At 42.9% G+C, this 17224-nt stretch overlaps 1 protein-coding gene across 4 annotated transcripts in view; it reads right to left on the bottom strand.

The window, feature by feature from the left end:
* Positions 1 to 641: 641 nt before the first annotated feature.
* dtnbp1b (dystrobrevin binding protein 1b) overlaps positions 642 to 17224 on the bottom strand; it is a 63501-nt gene continuing 46918 nt past the window's right edge. For 2 of the 4 annotated variants that reach the window (XM_082521410.1, XM_082521408.1), the window contains exons 2-4: positions 6888 to 7055; positions 4256 to 4399; positions 642 to 2782 (exon numbers count right to left, since the gene is read on the bottom strand). In XM_082521410.1, coding sequence (XP_082377536.1) covers positions 2442 to 2782; positions 4256 to 4399; positions 6888 to 7055 — 653 coding nt within the window. In that variant the 3' untranslated portion in view covers positions 642 to 2441. Of the gene's footprint in view, positions 2783 to 4255; positions 4400 to 6887; positions 7056 to 10419; positions 10708 to 17224 lie in introns of those variants that run through there. The other 2 variants (XM_082521411.1, XM_082521409.1) reach the window with 2 other exon arrangements.

Here is a 17224-nt window from a genome sequence, read left to right as displayed (position 1 = left end):
TTTTAGTTTCAGTCTTTACTCTGTATGATGGTCATATGGTCATCTCAACACCCCCGTCCAGACTTTGTTTGTGTCATGCAGCCAATCAGATAAAGCTAGTTTCAGGCACATGATGGGGCCCTGTATGAGACAAAGGAGGATTATTCTGAACTGTGAATCATATTGCAAGCTTTCCCAGCAGAATCCTGCTCCTCTCATCTACTCCCTTTTGGTCACCACAGCGCACCAACTGCCTCCACCTCACCCTATCACTAGCATCCTCTGTCACATGGACGCTCTGCATGGGGCTCAAAATGAGCATCACAGTTACCTGTTAAAGCGCACTGTTGTGTATCGACACAGACTCTTTACTGTTCACAATAAACCAAGGCATTCATTTTTAGCCTCAAAGTCATTTTGAGCTCTTGTATTGCTTTCCCCTAATTTCCAGTTACCCTTTTTTTTTTTTTTAAACAATGAATATACACAGAAATTCAACTCACACAAAATAAAATATTTAATTATCCTTTCTCCCCTTATTAATAACGCTCTGTCTATTCTCTTACTGTGTTAGCTTTCCATTGTTAAATGGTAGGACTATAAAACAAGACTTCTTACTTTTCTTTTCTTACTGCTGTAACTCGGATGAAAATTAAACAACGCCGGGAGACAAATGTTTATTAGCAACAAGTCAGAAATTTTAGGCAAATGTCAACAACTGCAGACACAGAGGTCTGGATGCAGTTCAGTCTTCTGGACATTGTCCGGTGCATAGCACACTGTCCACAGCAGGGATTTGGTCCTCGTTCAACAGAAGTAGTTCACCCAGAGATCACATATCAAAGGAATGGCAAAGGTTAACTGTCGTGTGTGTGTGTGTGTGTGTGGTAAGTCATTGTTATCATTGTACCCGATCTCCACCCACATGTCTGCTATACAATGTGTTTCAGAAACCACTGTCAGGTGCCTGCCTGCTATTAAGCTTTGTTTCTACTGGGTAATGGCACAAAACCATTTTGAACTAGTTTACATCCGACGTGATCTAGAAGACTTTAAAAACAGTGAAAGAAATGCTTTTGGCTTTTTAGTTTCAGAAAGTGATAAAATATTCATCCTTTTTCTTCAGAAAAAAGCGATCAATAAGTACACTGCTCAAAGAAAACATTAAGGGAACGCTCGAGCATCATAGTCGGTTGAACTTCAGTGATATAAGTCTGTCCAGCTAGGAAGCAGAAAGCATTGTGAATCCATTTCAGCTGCTTTGGTGCAAATCATAGTGATAACTGGTTTACCAGAGGCAACAACAAGACTACCACCACAAAAATCCTCTCTCCTTATCCCTCCTAATCCTCTAGTTTGTCTTTTTACTCCTTATCACAGCTGCTAGCATGAGGATCGTACCTCCAGCCTGTTCAGGTTGCACAAGCAGTCCGGCTCCTCCAGGATGGCAGATCTCAGGCGGATATACTTGAGCTGCACGGTGCCGGGCTCTGCACTGAAGCACATCGGGCCCTCGTGGAGTTTGTTTCTGACAGTTTGGTGAGAAACATGCACGAGTAGCTCAGCTGGAGGTCATTTTGCAGTCCTAGAGGAGCTGGACTGGAGAAAAACTCACTTGCAGCATTGCTTCAAATGAAAGGAAAGACTGATATGCTGAGGTTTAAATGACTTTGTGTCATACCAAGTGATGATCGAGTGTTCCCTTCATTTCTTTGAGTAGTGCATCTTTGCATTTGTTGCACTAAAATGAATTGTGGAAGAGAAATTGCACAATTGAAAGTCTCATTTCAGAGCTTTAACCCCTAGAACAGTTTCATAGAGCACATACATGAGAAAACCTGTGCAAACAGAACCAAAGCTATCCCCGTGGTTTTACACACGTGGATTTTATAAAGTATAAAATCTTTGGCGGGTGAATTTGCATGGCAACATTTCTTTTACAGATTAAAAACTGACTTCACATTTCTGACCTGCAGTTAGATTTTAAAAGCTAGCTTCTTTATTTTGGCCAAATGGGGTACTTTAGGCTCCACGCTTAATCTCCAACACAAGCAATAATGGGAAACACATGACCGCTGCAGTCTATAAGCGCAGTGAAGGATGGAGCATAGCAGAAGGGTCGTGTGGGTGATTTTTGGTGTGTTTCTATGTCCTCATTACTCAGTCGTTAATCAGTAACAGGCCTCGACATACAGCAGGAGAAACAAAGAAACAGGAGAATCGCTCAGCCGTTAGATGACGTTATGCTGAAAAGGAAAAATAAAACAAACAGTTTTATAAGATCAATTAGAATTGAAAACTGGCGTCTCTCAAGGTAAGGTCATGTGGCAGTTAGTGCACTGAGGTTGCACTTTCTATCATATGTTTCTCTGACATATGAGAGGAATATTAAGAACAAAGCCAATATGGTTCTGAGTTTGATTTGGCAGCTGTTGGGTGCTTGTGTCTCACTCCGCCTCTCCTCAAACCTCTGGCCTGCTTTCCTCACAGTCTTTGCTGGTCTGATCTTCGCGCTCCGCCCTGTCCACCAGCACCGTGTCAGGGTGCACCTCTTCTTCATCCAGGGTCACTACCACAGGGGGTCTTCTCCTCCTTCCTCCTCCTCCTGATCCCCCAACGCCCCCCCCTCCTCCTCCTTGCTCACTCTCCTCCTCCTCTTCCTCCTCGTCCTCCTCCCCGGCCTCTGTGTCCTGGCTGGCGGAGTCAGTGCAGGTGGATGATAATGAAGAGAGCTTGTGTCGTAGCTCAGCCTGGGTGGGAACTTGGAGGCTGATCTCTGTGGTGAAGGACTCGACGTCTGGACCTGAAAGACAGGAGGGGGGAAGTGGGTAACTTCACACTTTGAACTAAAAAAATTGTTCTTAATTTTTTGAACTTCTTAGTTTAAATAACAGTTAAATAAACAGAAATTAAATAGTTGACTTTGATAGGGTCTCAGGAGGACAGACAATAACTATGTCTCTGAGTCTGTGCGTAACTGGACCCACTTCCCTTAAATAACCCAAATAATTCTATTATTTATGGTTATTTATTATTTACTTGCTGTCTCAGGCCGAGGGCTGCTGCAGATAAAATGAGGCAACTGCTCTCGTTTCTTTGGAATGACTTCACAGCTTTAGTTCAAACTTGCAACGGACTGATCGACTGTAAACAGAAAGTGTAGCATCAGACGAAGAGGAACTCAGATGCTGAAGATTACTGACTGCAACAATATGTTTCCTCAGCAGATCTGGACAGATGCTGATGGTGCATCGTGTGTTACATCATGTGGTGTGCTTGTCAGATTTCTGCTTCAGTGAATTTGTTATGAATCACAGGCTGGCGACCTGTTCAGGGTGTACCCTGCCTCTTGCCCTACAATAGCTGGGATGAGCGGAAGTGAATGGATGGACGATCGGTGGGAAATTGCACTCACCTTGCACCTGACAAAGGGTTGGACCCCCTTTTACTTTCAGAAATGCTTTAAATTCTTCGTAGCACAGATTCAACAAGGCGCTGGAGACATTCCTCTGAGATTTTGGTCCATATTGACATGACAGCATCACACAGGTGCTGCAGATTTGTTGGCTGCAAATCCATGATGCCAGTTTCCCCTGAGATGTGATTTAAGTTACTTTGGTTGTTGGTGCCAGATGGGCTGGTCTGAGTGTTTCACAAACTGCTGATCTACTGGGATTTTCTGAAATAACCATCTCTAGGGTTTAGAGGATTGTCTGAAAAATAGGAAATATCCAGTGAGCAGCAGTTCTCTGGGTGAAAATATGTTGTTGATCTACTTTGGTGATGGCAGAGGTCAGGATTATTTCAAGCTGATAGGAAGGAAACAGTAATTCAAATAATAATAAACTTGAAGATGGGCTACGGTATCAGAAGACAACACCAGAAATGTTTCCAGGACCTTGCTGAATCTGTGCAGCGGAGAGTCAAGGCAGCTCTGAAGGCAAACGGGGTCCAACCCATTACCAGCAGGTGTACCTAATAAATCTTCAAGTGAGTGTATATCTCATGTCCTTTTAGGGTAAAACAACTGACAGTTGAACATCTGGACTGTGCTTTTATGACGGAACATATATCTGACATCAGTCCACGTAGTCTCAAATACAAATGCAGATATGTGATTTGTTGTAGATGAACCCGGGTGGTACTTTAATGCACAGTTTGAGAACGCTATCGCTAAGATTAAGTGAGTTTTATGCACTGAATCAAAAGCCAGTATAACAATAACCAGTCTGTTTACTTCAGGCTACAGCCATTCTTTGTGTGCACGGCTTCCGACCTGCAACAGGCGAGGCAGCGCTGTTGTCCTCTCCTCCAGAGTGCAAAAACACATCCAGAGCCTCGTGGTCAGACATGTCCATCAAATCCATCTGCTCCAGCATGTCCACATTCACCTCCATGGATGACATGCTGCCTATTGGTTCTGTACACAGCAAAGGGTAAATGAGGTATTAGCGAACACTGCAGCAGAACGCGGCAGCACGGGCTGAGTCCAGCAACAGTGGGATTGTTTTTTTCTTGCAGAAGCAAATGGGCATGTTCAAGCTGGATGGCATTCAAAGTGGATAAGCTTGTATATAATGCATACAAACCATATTTGGTTTACCTTAACATCAAAAGCATGCCTACAGGAAATACCTGGAAATTCAGCATATTGAATTTGCAGGTATCGTTAACTGAAGTAACAACATTCTTCCCGTGAAGGCTAAGAGTACTTCTGAAATGCCTGAATATTGCTTTAAAGTTAAAAATAGACATCGTGATTTAAAGCATGTGAAAGAGATTTAAAGAGATAGCTGACAAACTTGAGAAATCTGATTTCCTGAGGCGCTTCTTTCAGATTGCTGACGTTCTTATTATATATGAAAGCACAAATGTGTGGTTGTTGACAGCAAGGCAGCACATCAGAATGTTTAATGGGTCTAATGTTTTAATAGTCCACCAATACATAGATTGATTGGAAACTCCTGTTACACTACAGCTAAGCCTGGATTCACCGCCTTGCACAGGTGGGGAGGGTGGAGGGGGTTCTCCACCCTCCCCACCCACCACATCGTGATGTGCCACATGCGTCGTAAACAGCCAGTTGGTACACTAAGAGGATGAGGGGACGGGGTTGTGAGAGCATGAGGAAGAAGCAGCATGACTGGTTGTTGCAGAGCAGTGAGATAAGACGCCATTGGCTACCGTACCTCAAAGAAATGAGGAGAGCAGAAGAAGGGCGGCACAGGGAGGGAGAGCAGAATAAAAAAAGAGTAAAGAAAGAGGAAAAAAACAGAAGGGGAATGTTATTTCCCATGGAGACTGCCCCAAGGTCTCCTTGCCCTTTAAATAGTAACACAAAACACAAAAAGATCCCACACAGACACAGGAGAGCGCCGTCTTTTCAGATGCCTCAACTTGGGTAACTCGCCTGAATGTCCGCACGCGCACATTAAGTTTATATACACAGTGACTGTTGATGCGTACGCACAGAAAGTGAATAAATGAAACAAACACGTTTATCTCCTCTGCTCAGTGAGGACAGCAGTGGTGCTTTCTGTGACACGTTTCAGGCTCTGATTCTGCCTAAAGACTGCTCAGTGGGCCTCGGTGGACAGGTGCTTCCATATCTGCTTTGTCAGCCACGCAGTCGCCTCCATAGTAGCTCTTCGGCCTCGTAAAGCATAGCATGAAGGATGTTTTGTTTCACTTTTAAAGCTCCGTTTCCTCCATGTAATAAATAGGCAAACAAACGGGAAGACACACACATGGATACACAACTAACAGCTGTGGTTATGTTATGTGAAAGTCTAGGTCCAGGAAGCACCACGTTGAGAGCATCGTTTCCATGTGACTGCCTCTAACATGCTCTTCTTTTAGCACCACCGTGACCTTGCCTAAAAGGTTCTCCTGCTGGGAAGGACTGTCTCTGCCTGCAGTGAGATTGCAGAGTGAGTGAGTGAGTGAGTGAGTGAGTGAGTGTGTGAGTGTGTGTGTGTGTGTGTGTGTGTGTAAGACCCTTGGGACTAGCTTTTGATGGCTCAGCGGCTTATGACATCTGCAGCCTCCCTTTCGCTCTCGGAGTCTCCAGCTGTATCTTTGCTCTTCAGTAGCGCCGCCCTGCTGTAGGGATTTACAGCTATATTAAGGGTTATGAGTTGTGTGTTCATTGGTCATGGAGAGGTGTTGGTTTCAGGTGATTTTTATTTTATTTTTTTAACCACTTTAAATATAAACATGTCCAGTCTTTTTGTACCACTAATATAAAAGAGCCAATACAGTGCTACGCTTCTTCGGATAATGAGCTGTGACTATTCCGCTCACTGCACTGATAAAAAAGCCTTTTGAGTTTCAGTGAACGCTCCTTAAATCTCTTTCCTTTTGCTCCATCTCTCCCTCCGTCCTTACTTCTCCACAAGCTTCTCTAAGCCATTTCCAGGGTGATGTGGGGAGGAGGGCAGATGAGGGAAAGAAGAAGAAAAATCACATTACAAACACTGGCCAGTGGAGTCTGTAACATCTCTCAGTGCGGGGAGCTGTTTCTGCACATGCTTTGGGTATTTCAGTAGACGTTTGGCAGCAAATACATGGAGGCGCAGCGGGATTCTGTTACAATCCCAGAGTACGTTTATATATCATGGTGGCATCATTTAAAATGTAATGACTCTACTCGTGTGTTAAGTGACAGGCTCTCCTCGCTACGTAAAGCCATTATGACTCAATCTCATGGTATGCGGTTAAAGTGTGAAGGTCTCAGCTGATAGTAAAGAAATTTATTCACGCCTTTGCATTCACCTTTAAAGAATTAGCACACAATACTACCGAAACCTGAAACCCTCAACATCTTCCTTTTGCGCTAAAGGCGACGGAGCGCTAGGAAACTAAACTAATATCAGAAAACGTCTGACCTTACCGCTCCTCCTCCTCACCTCGCCTCTCAGCAATCTGCAGGTAGCCGGTAGACAGGTACTGCTCCATGTCCTGCTGAAAGGCCTCCTCAAAGAACTTCTGCCTCTCTTTCACCTTCACCTGGGGTGGCAGGCCCCCTCCTTGCTCCGCCCCGGGGACTCTCTGTGCGTGCTCTGCATCCAGCTCCACTAGAAACACATGAAGTGAGACAATGTAAGTACTACCAATCCACTGTGAACCAAAAGTGGATTTACATTTGCAGTGTAGCTATAGTCAGCTTTATATGGCGCAATATGACTTGAAGTTTAAATCTAACAGTCTCTGTAAGCTCATCCGTCCATTTTCTGGATGTCTTTGGCTCAAGGCCTACTTGCTGTGCGCTTCATTTTCTGTTCCAAAATGTTTTACTGTTAATGACTCATCACACAGGAGAAAGGAGGATGCCAACTCACGCTCATCAGTCTTTATGGGAGGCTAATGATGAGAACCCTGGTATTACCGAAAATGCCCATCTTTCTGAGGTCTACCCTCCTCTTTACCTCCAAACTCTGTCTCCTTTCGGTTTCACAGGATGGCACACACTCAGTGGAGTGCACATGAGGGTAAACCTGCCGACTGTATCCTGAGCGGTACTGTAGCATCAAAGGCGAGGCTCAGAGCTCTGAATCTGACACAAATTAGGGTTTAGATGAAAAGGGCCTGTCATATACTGAATGTTTGACTTTCTGACTTTTCAGACTGGCTGTGATTGGCCTGAGCAGCCCGCTTGGCCATCTCCCGGAAGCTGAAAATGTCTCACGGTGGAGGAGGAGGATAATTCACGTTTTGGAAGTTGGAATCACAATTTTCAGCTGCAACGCCCCCTCAGGTCAGATTTCACACTTGGAAAGCCAGTGAAGCCACACCAATCTCAACTTTGAAGTTAAAGACTGTAAGAAGTAAGCGTAAAAAGCAGCAAATGTGTAAAACGTGTGCTCTGTACTACCCCCGTTATGTATTTGTGATTCAGTAAATAAGCCATACACAGAGCACGGACCAGACTCTAATGTGCTGCAGCTGTGTTTTTACTTCTTTTTTTTAAATGAGGAATAAGAGCTACTGCGTTGTACTCCAGGCATTCATAGTGATGGATGAATGGCTCCACCTTGCTAGGAAGCAGAATAGAGCCTGTTTTTCCGACTGCTGCTACTGGAACACGGTCAACTCTGGAGTACAGGGCGATATTCGACATCCAGCTTCCAATGTCTATCAATGTCCTTGTTAAGGTAATAGGTATTAAACCCCTTTCACACTCTCAATAAGTGTAAAATAACCCCAATAAGATTTTGTGTAGACTCTCCATCATCCAGGTTGTGGTAATCTAAGGAGCTTGGAAAGAAAAGCCACTGAGAAGCTTCTTCAGTCACATTTCTTTTCAAGCTCTTTAGATTAACATGATAAGGTATTGTAAGCTCTTTGGATTCAGTAGCTTAAAAAAGTGTGATTAACTACTAATAACTATATAGCACATGCATATGCTAATCTAAACAAAAATACTAAAAGTTCCATTAAAAAATAGCATGAAATGGTGAAATGAGGAACAACTTCTTACACACTTTAAGTGCGTATGATTGTCTCAAAATATGACATTTCATATGATGTGTTAGTGACGGTGTTAATGAAACATATGTTTTAACTAATAGGACATTTTTATATCTGAAAACCTGATTAAACTAATGCTTATTACAATGACTTCAATGTAAAGTTTTACAAATGTTAGTATCTAGACTTGTTTTAAGGTCGGATGCTGGATAAGACCAGGTTAAGGATTAGTTTTAGGGTTTGCAGTAATAAGTACGTCTCCAGGAAGCAAATTTAAGCTAATTTAATGTCTAGTGATGCAGTGGAAACATGATGCTGTGTGCGTGGGCACTGTGGCAGCCTGGGGTCTCCAACTGGCTGTCTCTTTAGTTCTCTGTTCTCCTGCTGATAAATGACAGCATTATATAAGCCCCCCCCCAAGTAACTATGGCAAGATGCCAACGCATGTACAATGGGTGACATATATCTTTGATCCTGGTTTAACATAGACAAAAAACATCAAATTGAATCAATGAAGGCTTAAAAAATGAATTTAATATCAAAAATCAGTGAAGAAATTTGACACTGATGCTCACAGTAAACCTACAAAGACTAACATCTGCTACACTGTCCATCACGAGTGCATTTGCAGGATTTCGTGTGTTTCCTAAACACAAGTGCATATATTTGCACATGCGTCCTTCTGCTCGAGCACCAGACCTCAGTCCTGATAAAACACACTGTGGCTTGCAGCAGATGGACACGGACACACACACAAGGACAAAAAAGAACAATGAGATCCCACCAGAGCTCTCACACACAGCAACAACCCTGGGAGAGTTGGAAAAGAATAGCTCTCTCTCTTTCTCTGTCGTTCCTCACTCAGTGTCTAATTTATCTCATTTATCTGACAACTTGTCTTTGTCCCATTACTCCCTCATCTTTCCCCCTCAACTCGCTGCTGGCTGCGATGCATATGTGTGTGTCTCTGTGTGTGTGTCTTGTAGAGACTGCTCTATTAGATAAGGGGCCTCAGGGAAGCTTTGTTAAGATTGTCAAGCATTGTGTGGGGTTAGTAGCAGGAGACCGAGCAGGAGTAAGGGAGAAGCAGGGCAATGCATTTAGGTATAATTAGGACATGTGGACAGAAGGCATTACCAATAGAGCAGGATCCCGTTTTTTTAATCACTCCGTCTCTAATCTAATTCTCGATCCATTATTAGCTTCCCCTGACTATTTATTTGCATCATCTATGTACCTGCTGACTGAATGCATCCATCTGTTTGTCTGCCTGCCTACCGGTGGAAGCTTATTATTCCTTTCCCCGTCAGATCCGCAGACAAAGATTTTTGAGAACTGCCATGAAAGTCATGATTCCCGAAAGGTTCAAATATAAATCAGAACATAAATATACTCCAATATGGCGTACACTGTGATGGTTTATACCAGTACTCCCACCTCAAAACACTTAAATGAAAACCACTCTACTTTTAATGAAGACCTCTTTTGTCATCTTTCTAGTTCTTCATCCCTCCATTCACCCCCACCGGTCTTCTTCCATCACTGCTATATACCAGACAACCGTATCCTGCTACGCATGGCACTGTAGCTGCAGGGACTATTTTTAGCTCTCGCTCATTTAGCCTGCAGGATTAAGTTTGTGCTGATGAGTTTAGTAGAAGAGCACAAGTCATTAAGTCCCAACAAATTTCTGAAGCCGTGCCGCACATACGGACATAGTATACAAATGTGCAGATGATTCACGCGTGCAAAGGTGAGCTCGTGGGGATGATTCATGGGAGCTGAGCCAACAGCATTATGTTAGTCATAGCATATGATGTCGAGTAATATAACGATTTTATTTAAAGAAATGGATTCTGTGGCACTTGCGTCACTGCAATCTAAAACGACACAATCTCCAAACATCTTAATCAATCATTTTCCTGCAGCAGATTATGACATGAACATGAAGTGCAACATCGACTTTACTACCTGACGGCGCATCGGTTTCCACAATCATCGTTCAAAAACAAAAAAAGGGCCAAGAAAAGTGTAACCATCCCCTCACACGCTTTCTCTTTCTCAGCTGCACAGGAGGAAACAGCGCACTTTAAATCACGTGCTCCAAAAAGTTTGCTCTCTTTCTCGGTTCTCCGGTGTGCAAAGCAAATCCACAGAGACTCAGTCTTCTTGTTCAGATTCAATACGATGTGTGAATTTCAAATCATCTGCTTTCAGAGCTACAGAAACATCTGTTCGTGCTCTACAAAATGCAGGAAGCAGAACCCACAGGAAAAGGGGCTGGTGTGTCAGGGTGTGTGTGGCTGCACGCATGTGTGTGTGTGGATGCTTGTGTGGGCGACTGTGCGTGTGAGTCTCTATGTGTGTGGTTTTAATGTACCTACTCCTTATTGACAATAAACTCCACTACTGTGATAAAAACACAGTCTGCACTTTATTTGCATTATGTTTACAAGTGTGCGGTATTCTTTTATATGGCATGTAAACGTGCACCCAAATATGGAAGTGCACTATTTTTGTCCCCCTTTTTTTTTTTTAGCAGCTATACTGTTAGAAGCAGCTAAGAAGTGTCTGCAGGTGAAAACTAAAGAGGCCGACGTGCCACCGAGGGCAATTACAGTCTTTAGGATTGAAATCAAGCTCTAGATGTGACCAAACATTCATTTTCTCACACCCTATTTCGAGAAAGCAAGTCATGCAGACTTGGTTAGCTCGATCTGTTTTGAGGCTCAGTGCTAAACTGGGCTCACATTTTTAAAATAGGGTTTTTTAATCAGAGAGCTTTCAGAATTCTCTTTGGTGAGACTCCTTAGGTAAAAAGAGCATTCAGACGGAGCACAAACACAGTAGCAGCGATGATAAGCAACTCTTAAAGAAACCTTTTCAAATGGAAATATGTCTTTTTGTAAATCATCAGCAGCCAATTCAAGTCCCGGCTGAGGCACTCATTCACACTTTGGTGTGCGCTTCACACATCAGGTGCTGCCTTTGGGCTTTGCCAGTGAAGAGGGGGTTAGGTTTGAAGCCTAAAACGGACAGATGAACGGGTAAACGGATGAAGGCGTCAGTGGACTTGCTAGCCAGCTTGCCTGTGAGGCCTGCCTGGGACTGGAGCCATCGTTTATGCACCGGTCCTCGGAGGCTTCTATATATGCGTTTGCATGAATGTGAGGCGCTAGAAAAGCAGAGTGATACACAGGAGGACATGAAGAGAATGCAGGAGTGGCAGCGAGATGCAGAACGTGTGGGTGGGAAACGTTTTCATCCTTGTGTTCCAGCTTTTCTTGGAGAGAGATGACAGGAGAACAGGGGCATGGCTACAGGGCACGACCTTAACGGCAGTGCTGGAGATGCCACATAATGTAAAACTGAAGTGCAGTATTCCTATTTGATGTCAAAGTCTGTGTTACCTTTATGAAAATAACTGTTTCATCTACTCCGAGACGCTACAGATATTTTAAAAAAGCTGCATTTTAGTTCGTCATAACAAAGCACTGGTGACATTTTTCAGCCATGAATAAAACTCAAAGCACAAATGATCCCCCCCCTCCTCTGTTATTTTGATTAGAGCTCAAAGAATCCATCCACGATCTCATTATGGCCGTTTCGCACACTTTACATCACACCGACTCGCTAAACAGATCAAACATTCAATATATCTGATGTAAAACCCTCCCTGTTTCATCTGTCACGTTAAATTAGCCGTCTGGTCTCACATGGATTTGTTTCCGTTTGCTTATAAAGGCCTAATATTTCATTCTGAGACAGCAACACACAGCCTGAACACCAAGAGGCAGGGCTGACAGTAGAGACAGCCACTGCTTCTTATTCTTCTTCTTAAGCCCTGCTCCCTCAGCCGTGGTATTTTTAGATTCTGTGCGCCTCGCTATATCTCTCAAGTGTTCAGGTTTCCGCCAAAGGCAGCCCCCGTGATGTAAATAAAACACATATAATGACTACCCTCTCTCTCTATGTGGCTCAAGTGTGACCTCACCATGACTGGATGATTTGTTTGTATTCTGATGCTGACTGCTGGCTTCTAATAATCTAAGTTGCATTGTTGGTTGATTTACACATGTGCATGCACTCTGCAGGCTTCGCTGTTACTTCCTTTATCTTTAAACAGCTCAAGCTCACTGTTACCACCCTTACTACTCCCACATGTACACAGGCATGCAACTCTCTACGGGTCTCGTTTGTAATTTACTTCTTCTTTCGTGTCTAAAACGCGACTGTGGCGGCTTCATGAAGTTCCTCTCAGTCAAGTGCTAACAGCTTTGAAGCAGTTTCATCTTATCTGCTGTTTACAGTACATAACATACATGACAATAAATAAATAAAACGTGTCATCTGATTAGGATATAGCAGAGTTCAAAAACGACAAAACTGTGTGCATGTGTTAGGTGTCTTGCATATCCACAGCACGTTTTAAATGTAATTTTCAGCCTCCTACAGCCTTTAATCATAGCGGTGCTTTTGCAGTGTAAAAGTGTTTTATTGAGAACTTTTGGCTTCAGGACACGAGATTCAGATTGCAACTGCAGCTCTTTCACCGTCTCTGATATTTTGAAGAACAAGCCTATTTATCTTCCTGCAATATTACATTTTTTTCCCCTCCAAAAACGCTCCACGTTTGCTGCTGGCCCTAATTTACACAGAAACCTAACTGAACCGTGGAAAACTGATGAATATGGTTATAAAGTGTGTGTGGCCCATTCTATTACCAACCAGGGAAATTCATTTGGAAAATGATATTGAATCATTGTGCGGCTTTTGTGACACATTAACGTTTGGAGCATTTTGCTACTGCTCCTGAAATGTTTTCGCGAGAGGGCCGCGTTGCCGTGTGGGCTACACTGTGGAGTACACGCTGCGTGGGGGAGTTTACCACGTTATTTTCATGCTTTCATAATCTTACAGTGGGCAATTGATTTCTTTGTGGTTTTTTGTTTACTTTCAACTGAAAAAAACCTTTAGATTCAGGATTTTGAAATGTTACTGTGCACAGAATAAATATGAGGTGGAACAGAAAAAAATGGAGTACATGTATGGAGAAAGTGTGTGTGACTAAAATGGACTGGAATGCTATACTTAAAAGCATCTTGGATGGGGATGCTGTATGGAAACAAAATTAAATCCTCTTCTACAGAACCTGTTACATCTGCACTGCCCAAATTTTGGATCAAGTTTCGGGCAGATGTCTCATTCCCAGCTCTTTTCCCTCCCCATAAATAACAAGTCTCCGTCACAGATTCAAAATATTTACAGTCAATTTGTCTCTGCTAATATGCCAATGTACTGGCATACAAACACAACTGTTACTTTACTCACTAGGCATTCACAGCTGGCGAGCACGCAGAAACTAGTTTTCACTGGTTTGTAATCAAATAAGTGTTCGCAATGATGCAGCAGCCTCAGTCGCTGATGGGTATCTAATGAGGGGCCTCTCAGACAAAATGAAAACAATAAAACACTGTGTATGAGGCAGGAACGTGTTGTGCTGTAGATTTTTTTCACTGACTTCTCCTGGGCTATTTAACATATTATTGAGTCTTGAGCTACGCTCATTTCTTTATATTTTACTTCCAAGGACTCAGACTTTGTCATTTTTTAATATAATCTTGAGCAACAGTTCTTCAGGCTTTCCAAGGGTCTTTTACAGTTGTTTTTTTCTCACTGGATGCTTTTTCTCTCATTTTCAGTCTAATCTCATTCTTTTGGTCATTCCCCAAAGCTCATGGCCAAGTCAGGATAAGAACATAGACTCTCCGCTAAATCGATAGCCTTGCTTTCACGCTGAGCTCTCTCTTCACCACAACAGACTGATACAGGTTCTGCTTCACTGCTGCATCCATCTGTCAATCTCCTGAGATTCTCTAGCTCTTACACTTGGGGAAGCAATTTCTCCCTCTGGTTCTCAACTTTAACTGGGAAAGGGCCTGACTTACTGCCACCATTGTTCTTGGCCATCCAGTTCCTGTACAGGAACTGGATGGCCAAGAACAATGGGCCAGTCATCCATACTCCCAGAGAACCCCCACAGGATGCCCTAAGGAACACAGTCGAATGCCTTCTTCACATCCTCAAAACACATATAGGTTAGGCGGGCAAACTCCTGTGCGCTCTTAGACAACCTCAAGGGTATAAAGAGAGGATCCAGTGTTCAACAACCAGAGCAAAAAAAACCAAACCCTTTGTTCTTCTTGGGGCCCAAAGTTCAACTAACGGGCAGACTCGCCTCTACAGCACCCTAGTGCAGACCTTCCCAGAGAGCAGGAGTGCAATGCTCCTGAACTTGGAGCACCCTTTCCAGTCCCCTTCTTAAACCGTCATCCCAGTCTGACAATCCAGAGGCTTGATTTCACGTGATGCTGCAGAGGCGTATCAACCACGACAGCCCAACAACATCCAGACCCTTGAGGAACTCAGGGGAAATCACATCCACCCCAGGGCCTAGGCCACCGGAGAGCTTTTTGGCTACTTCATTGTCCACAGTGATGGGCGACCCCTCGTCCCCAGACTTCACTAAAGTAAGCATGTCAGCGGGATCAAGGAGATCCTGGAAGTATTCTTTCCACCACCTTACTATATCCACCGTTGAGGTCATCAACACTCTTTTCCCACTGTATATAGCATGAGGAGGAAACCGCTTCCCTCTCCTCCCTGAGTAGCCGAGAATAGATCCCCAGCCTTGAAATTAAATGGTTGCGTTGTCCACATGAATTAAGATGGCACACATTAATGCTCTTGTCAGTGTTTCTGTCAGTAACCAGTAGAATATTGAATCAAGTGAGAGTATCAACAAACATTTAATCAGTTTTCCTAGCTACACATGTAACCAGGCAACTGCACACCAACATGTAAGGCAAAGCTCTGTAGGAGGGCTTTTTGCCTCCTGCTTAGTCATTCACAGTCTAAACTCTACCAGAAAACAGGACATTTTTCATTCCAAAAATGGCTTAACGTTCCAGAGACCCCACGTAGACTGTAATGGTGTAGTAAACGGCCCTAATTGATGTGAATAATTCTTTTTGACTGATTCCACATTGAAACACATCCTTAACTAATGTGACAAAACAGCGAGCTGCCATTATTATTTACCTGCTTTACTGTTTTCTGTCAATTAGTCACATAAAAGGAACAAGAGACAAATTGCTTAGACAGGCAGGAATGTGTGCAGATACCCACATGAATACGCACACACTCTTTAATAGAGCGTATGGGTCACGACTAGGCCTGGCAGCAAATCAGAGGTGTCAGCTACTGTAGCAGCCCAACGATTCACAGCAGAAGGCTGCACGCTGGAATTAGGAATGTACCAATCACAAGTGAGAGGGGTGAAGGTTACATCTGTAAATGTGAGTCTAACCTTGCAGAATGTGTTCGGATAAGGCTGAACATGCACTGAGCTTTTGTTAAAATGTCCTTTAGGTGTCAACTTTGTGCGACTGTGTTCTCTGAAAAGCCACCTGTTACAAAAATAAGACAATTTTTCAAATTACTAGAATTAGTTACAAGTTATCAACTCAACTCAAACTGTCCTCCCCAGCTTTAAGGTTTGTGATGGTTAAATATTGGAAAAACGACACTATATACACTGCAGGAGATCTTGCAAAGACTCAACCCTTTAAAGCATGAACCATTAAATTAGATTGTTTTGGAAATGGAGTGTTTACTGAACCTACTGATACCTTTGTAAATATTGAACAAATGTAAGATTGTATATGAGTCTTCATTTGTATCATATTTGCAACAGCTGGCAATTTTTTTGCACTCTGAACATGTATTGTGCAATTTATTTAGAATTTTCAGGAGGATAACTAAAATCACACTGATGTAGAAATCTCAAAATCTCTAGGTTTTAAGGGGTAAAGCCAGAGCTGTCAGAACCTAGATGGCTAATAAAGTACTATCTTTGAAATAACTGAAGCACCAGCAGTATCAACTGTTAATGATTTGAGGGACTGAAAATAGCTACAGTCCAGGTAAAAAAAGAAAAACAGTCCAAAGCATAACCAGAGTATTAAATGCTTAAATAAAAGTATCTACGTACGTATGAGCACAGACCGTTTGTTGAAAGCTGAAAGACAAAGACGTACATCCCAAAGCAAACGCAGAAACACACATTACCACCCACAGATGCAATTATATAACATGACACATGAAAGGATGCGTTTACTATTTCACTTTTAATCTGACTTGGCACAATAGTGAAGAAAGACAACATGCATTAGGCTTTATCTGCATAATTATCTGACAAACTCCATGTTCATCATGTGGTATTCAGCTGACTCTTTGTGTACAAAACTGTCTTGTTGCTGCACAGATACAGAGAGCTTCAGCTCTGGGAGGTCCTTTTTGTTTTCTTCTGCGACTATGAAGTTAAATATTTCAAAAATCTAAATGTTATCATCTAAAGAGCCCGAAGCAGCATGTATGAGTATGCACAAATGCACTGTATGCACAGAATATGAAAAAATATTAATATATTTTAGCTGACAGCTGACATTTTCAAATGCGTTCCTACTGCTGTAAGGCATCTGGCCTCTTTAAATGCGTACATTCAATACTACATGAAGTCATGCAACAGGCATGCTTAAAAGGACCAAGTTTACACCAGCAGGGCAACGAAATAGGGTCAACCACAGAGAATTAAAAAGCATATGGGACATATCCAGCATTTGTCCAGCATATAATAAGTCATTTTCTACACAGTCTATTGTCAAATTCTAACAATCTGTACTTGCCTTTCTTCAAACTGCAGCTTTGTGACCCA

The sequence above is a fragment of the Aulonocara stuartgranti genome, assembly GCF_965226115.1.
Source record: "Aulonocara stuartgranti genome assembly, chromosome: 22".
In the NCBI taxonomy this organism is placed as follows: domain Eukaryota; kingdom Metazoa; phylum Chordata; class Actinopteri; order Cichliformes; family Cichlidae; genus Aulonocara; species Aulonocara stuartgranti.
The sequence above is the reverse complement of the archived record's forward strand: the minus strand, read 5'-3'. Positions and strand labels throughout refer to the sequence as shown.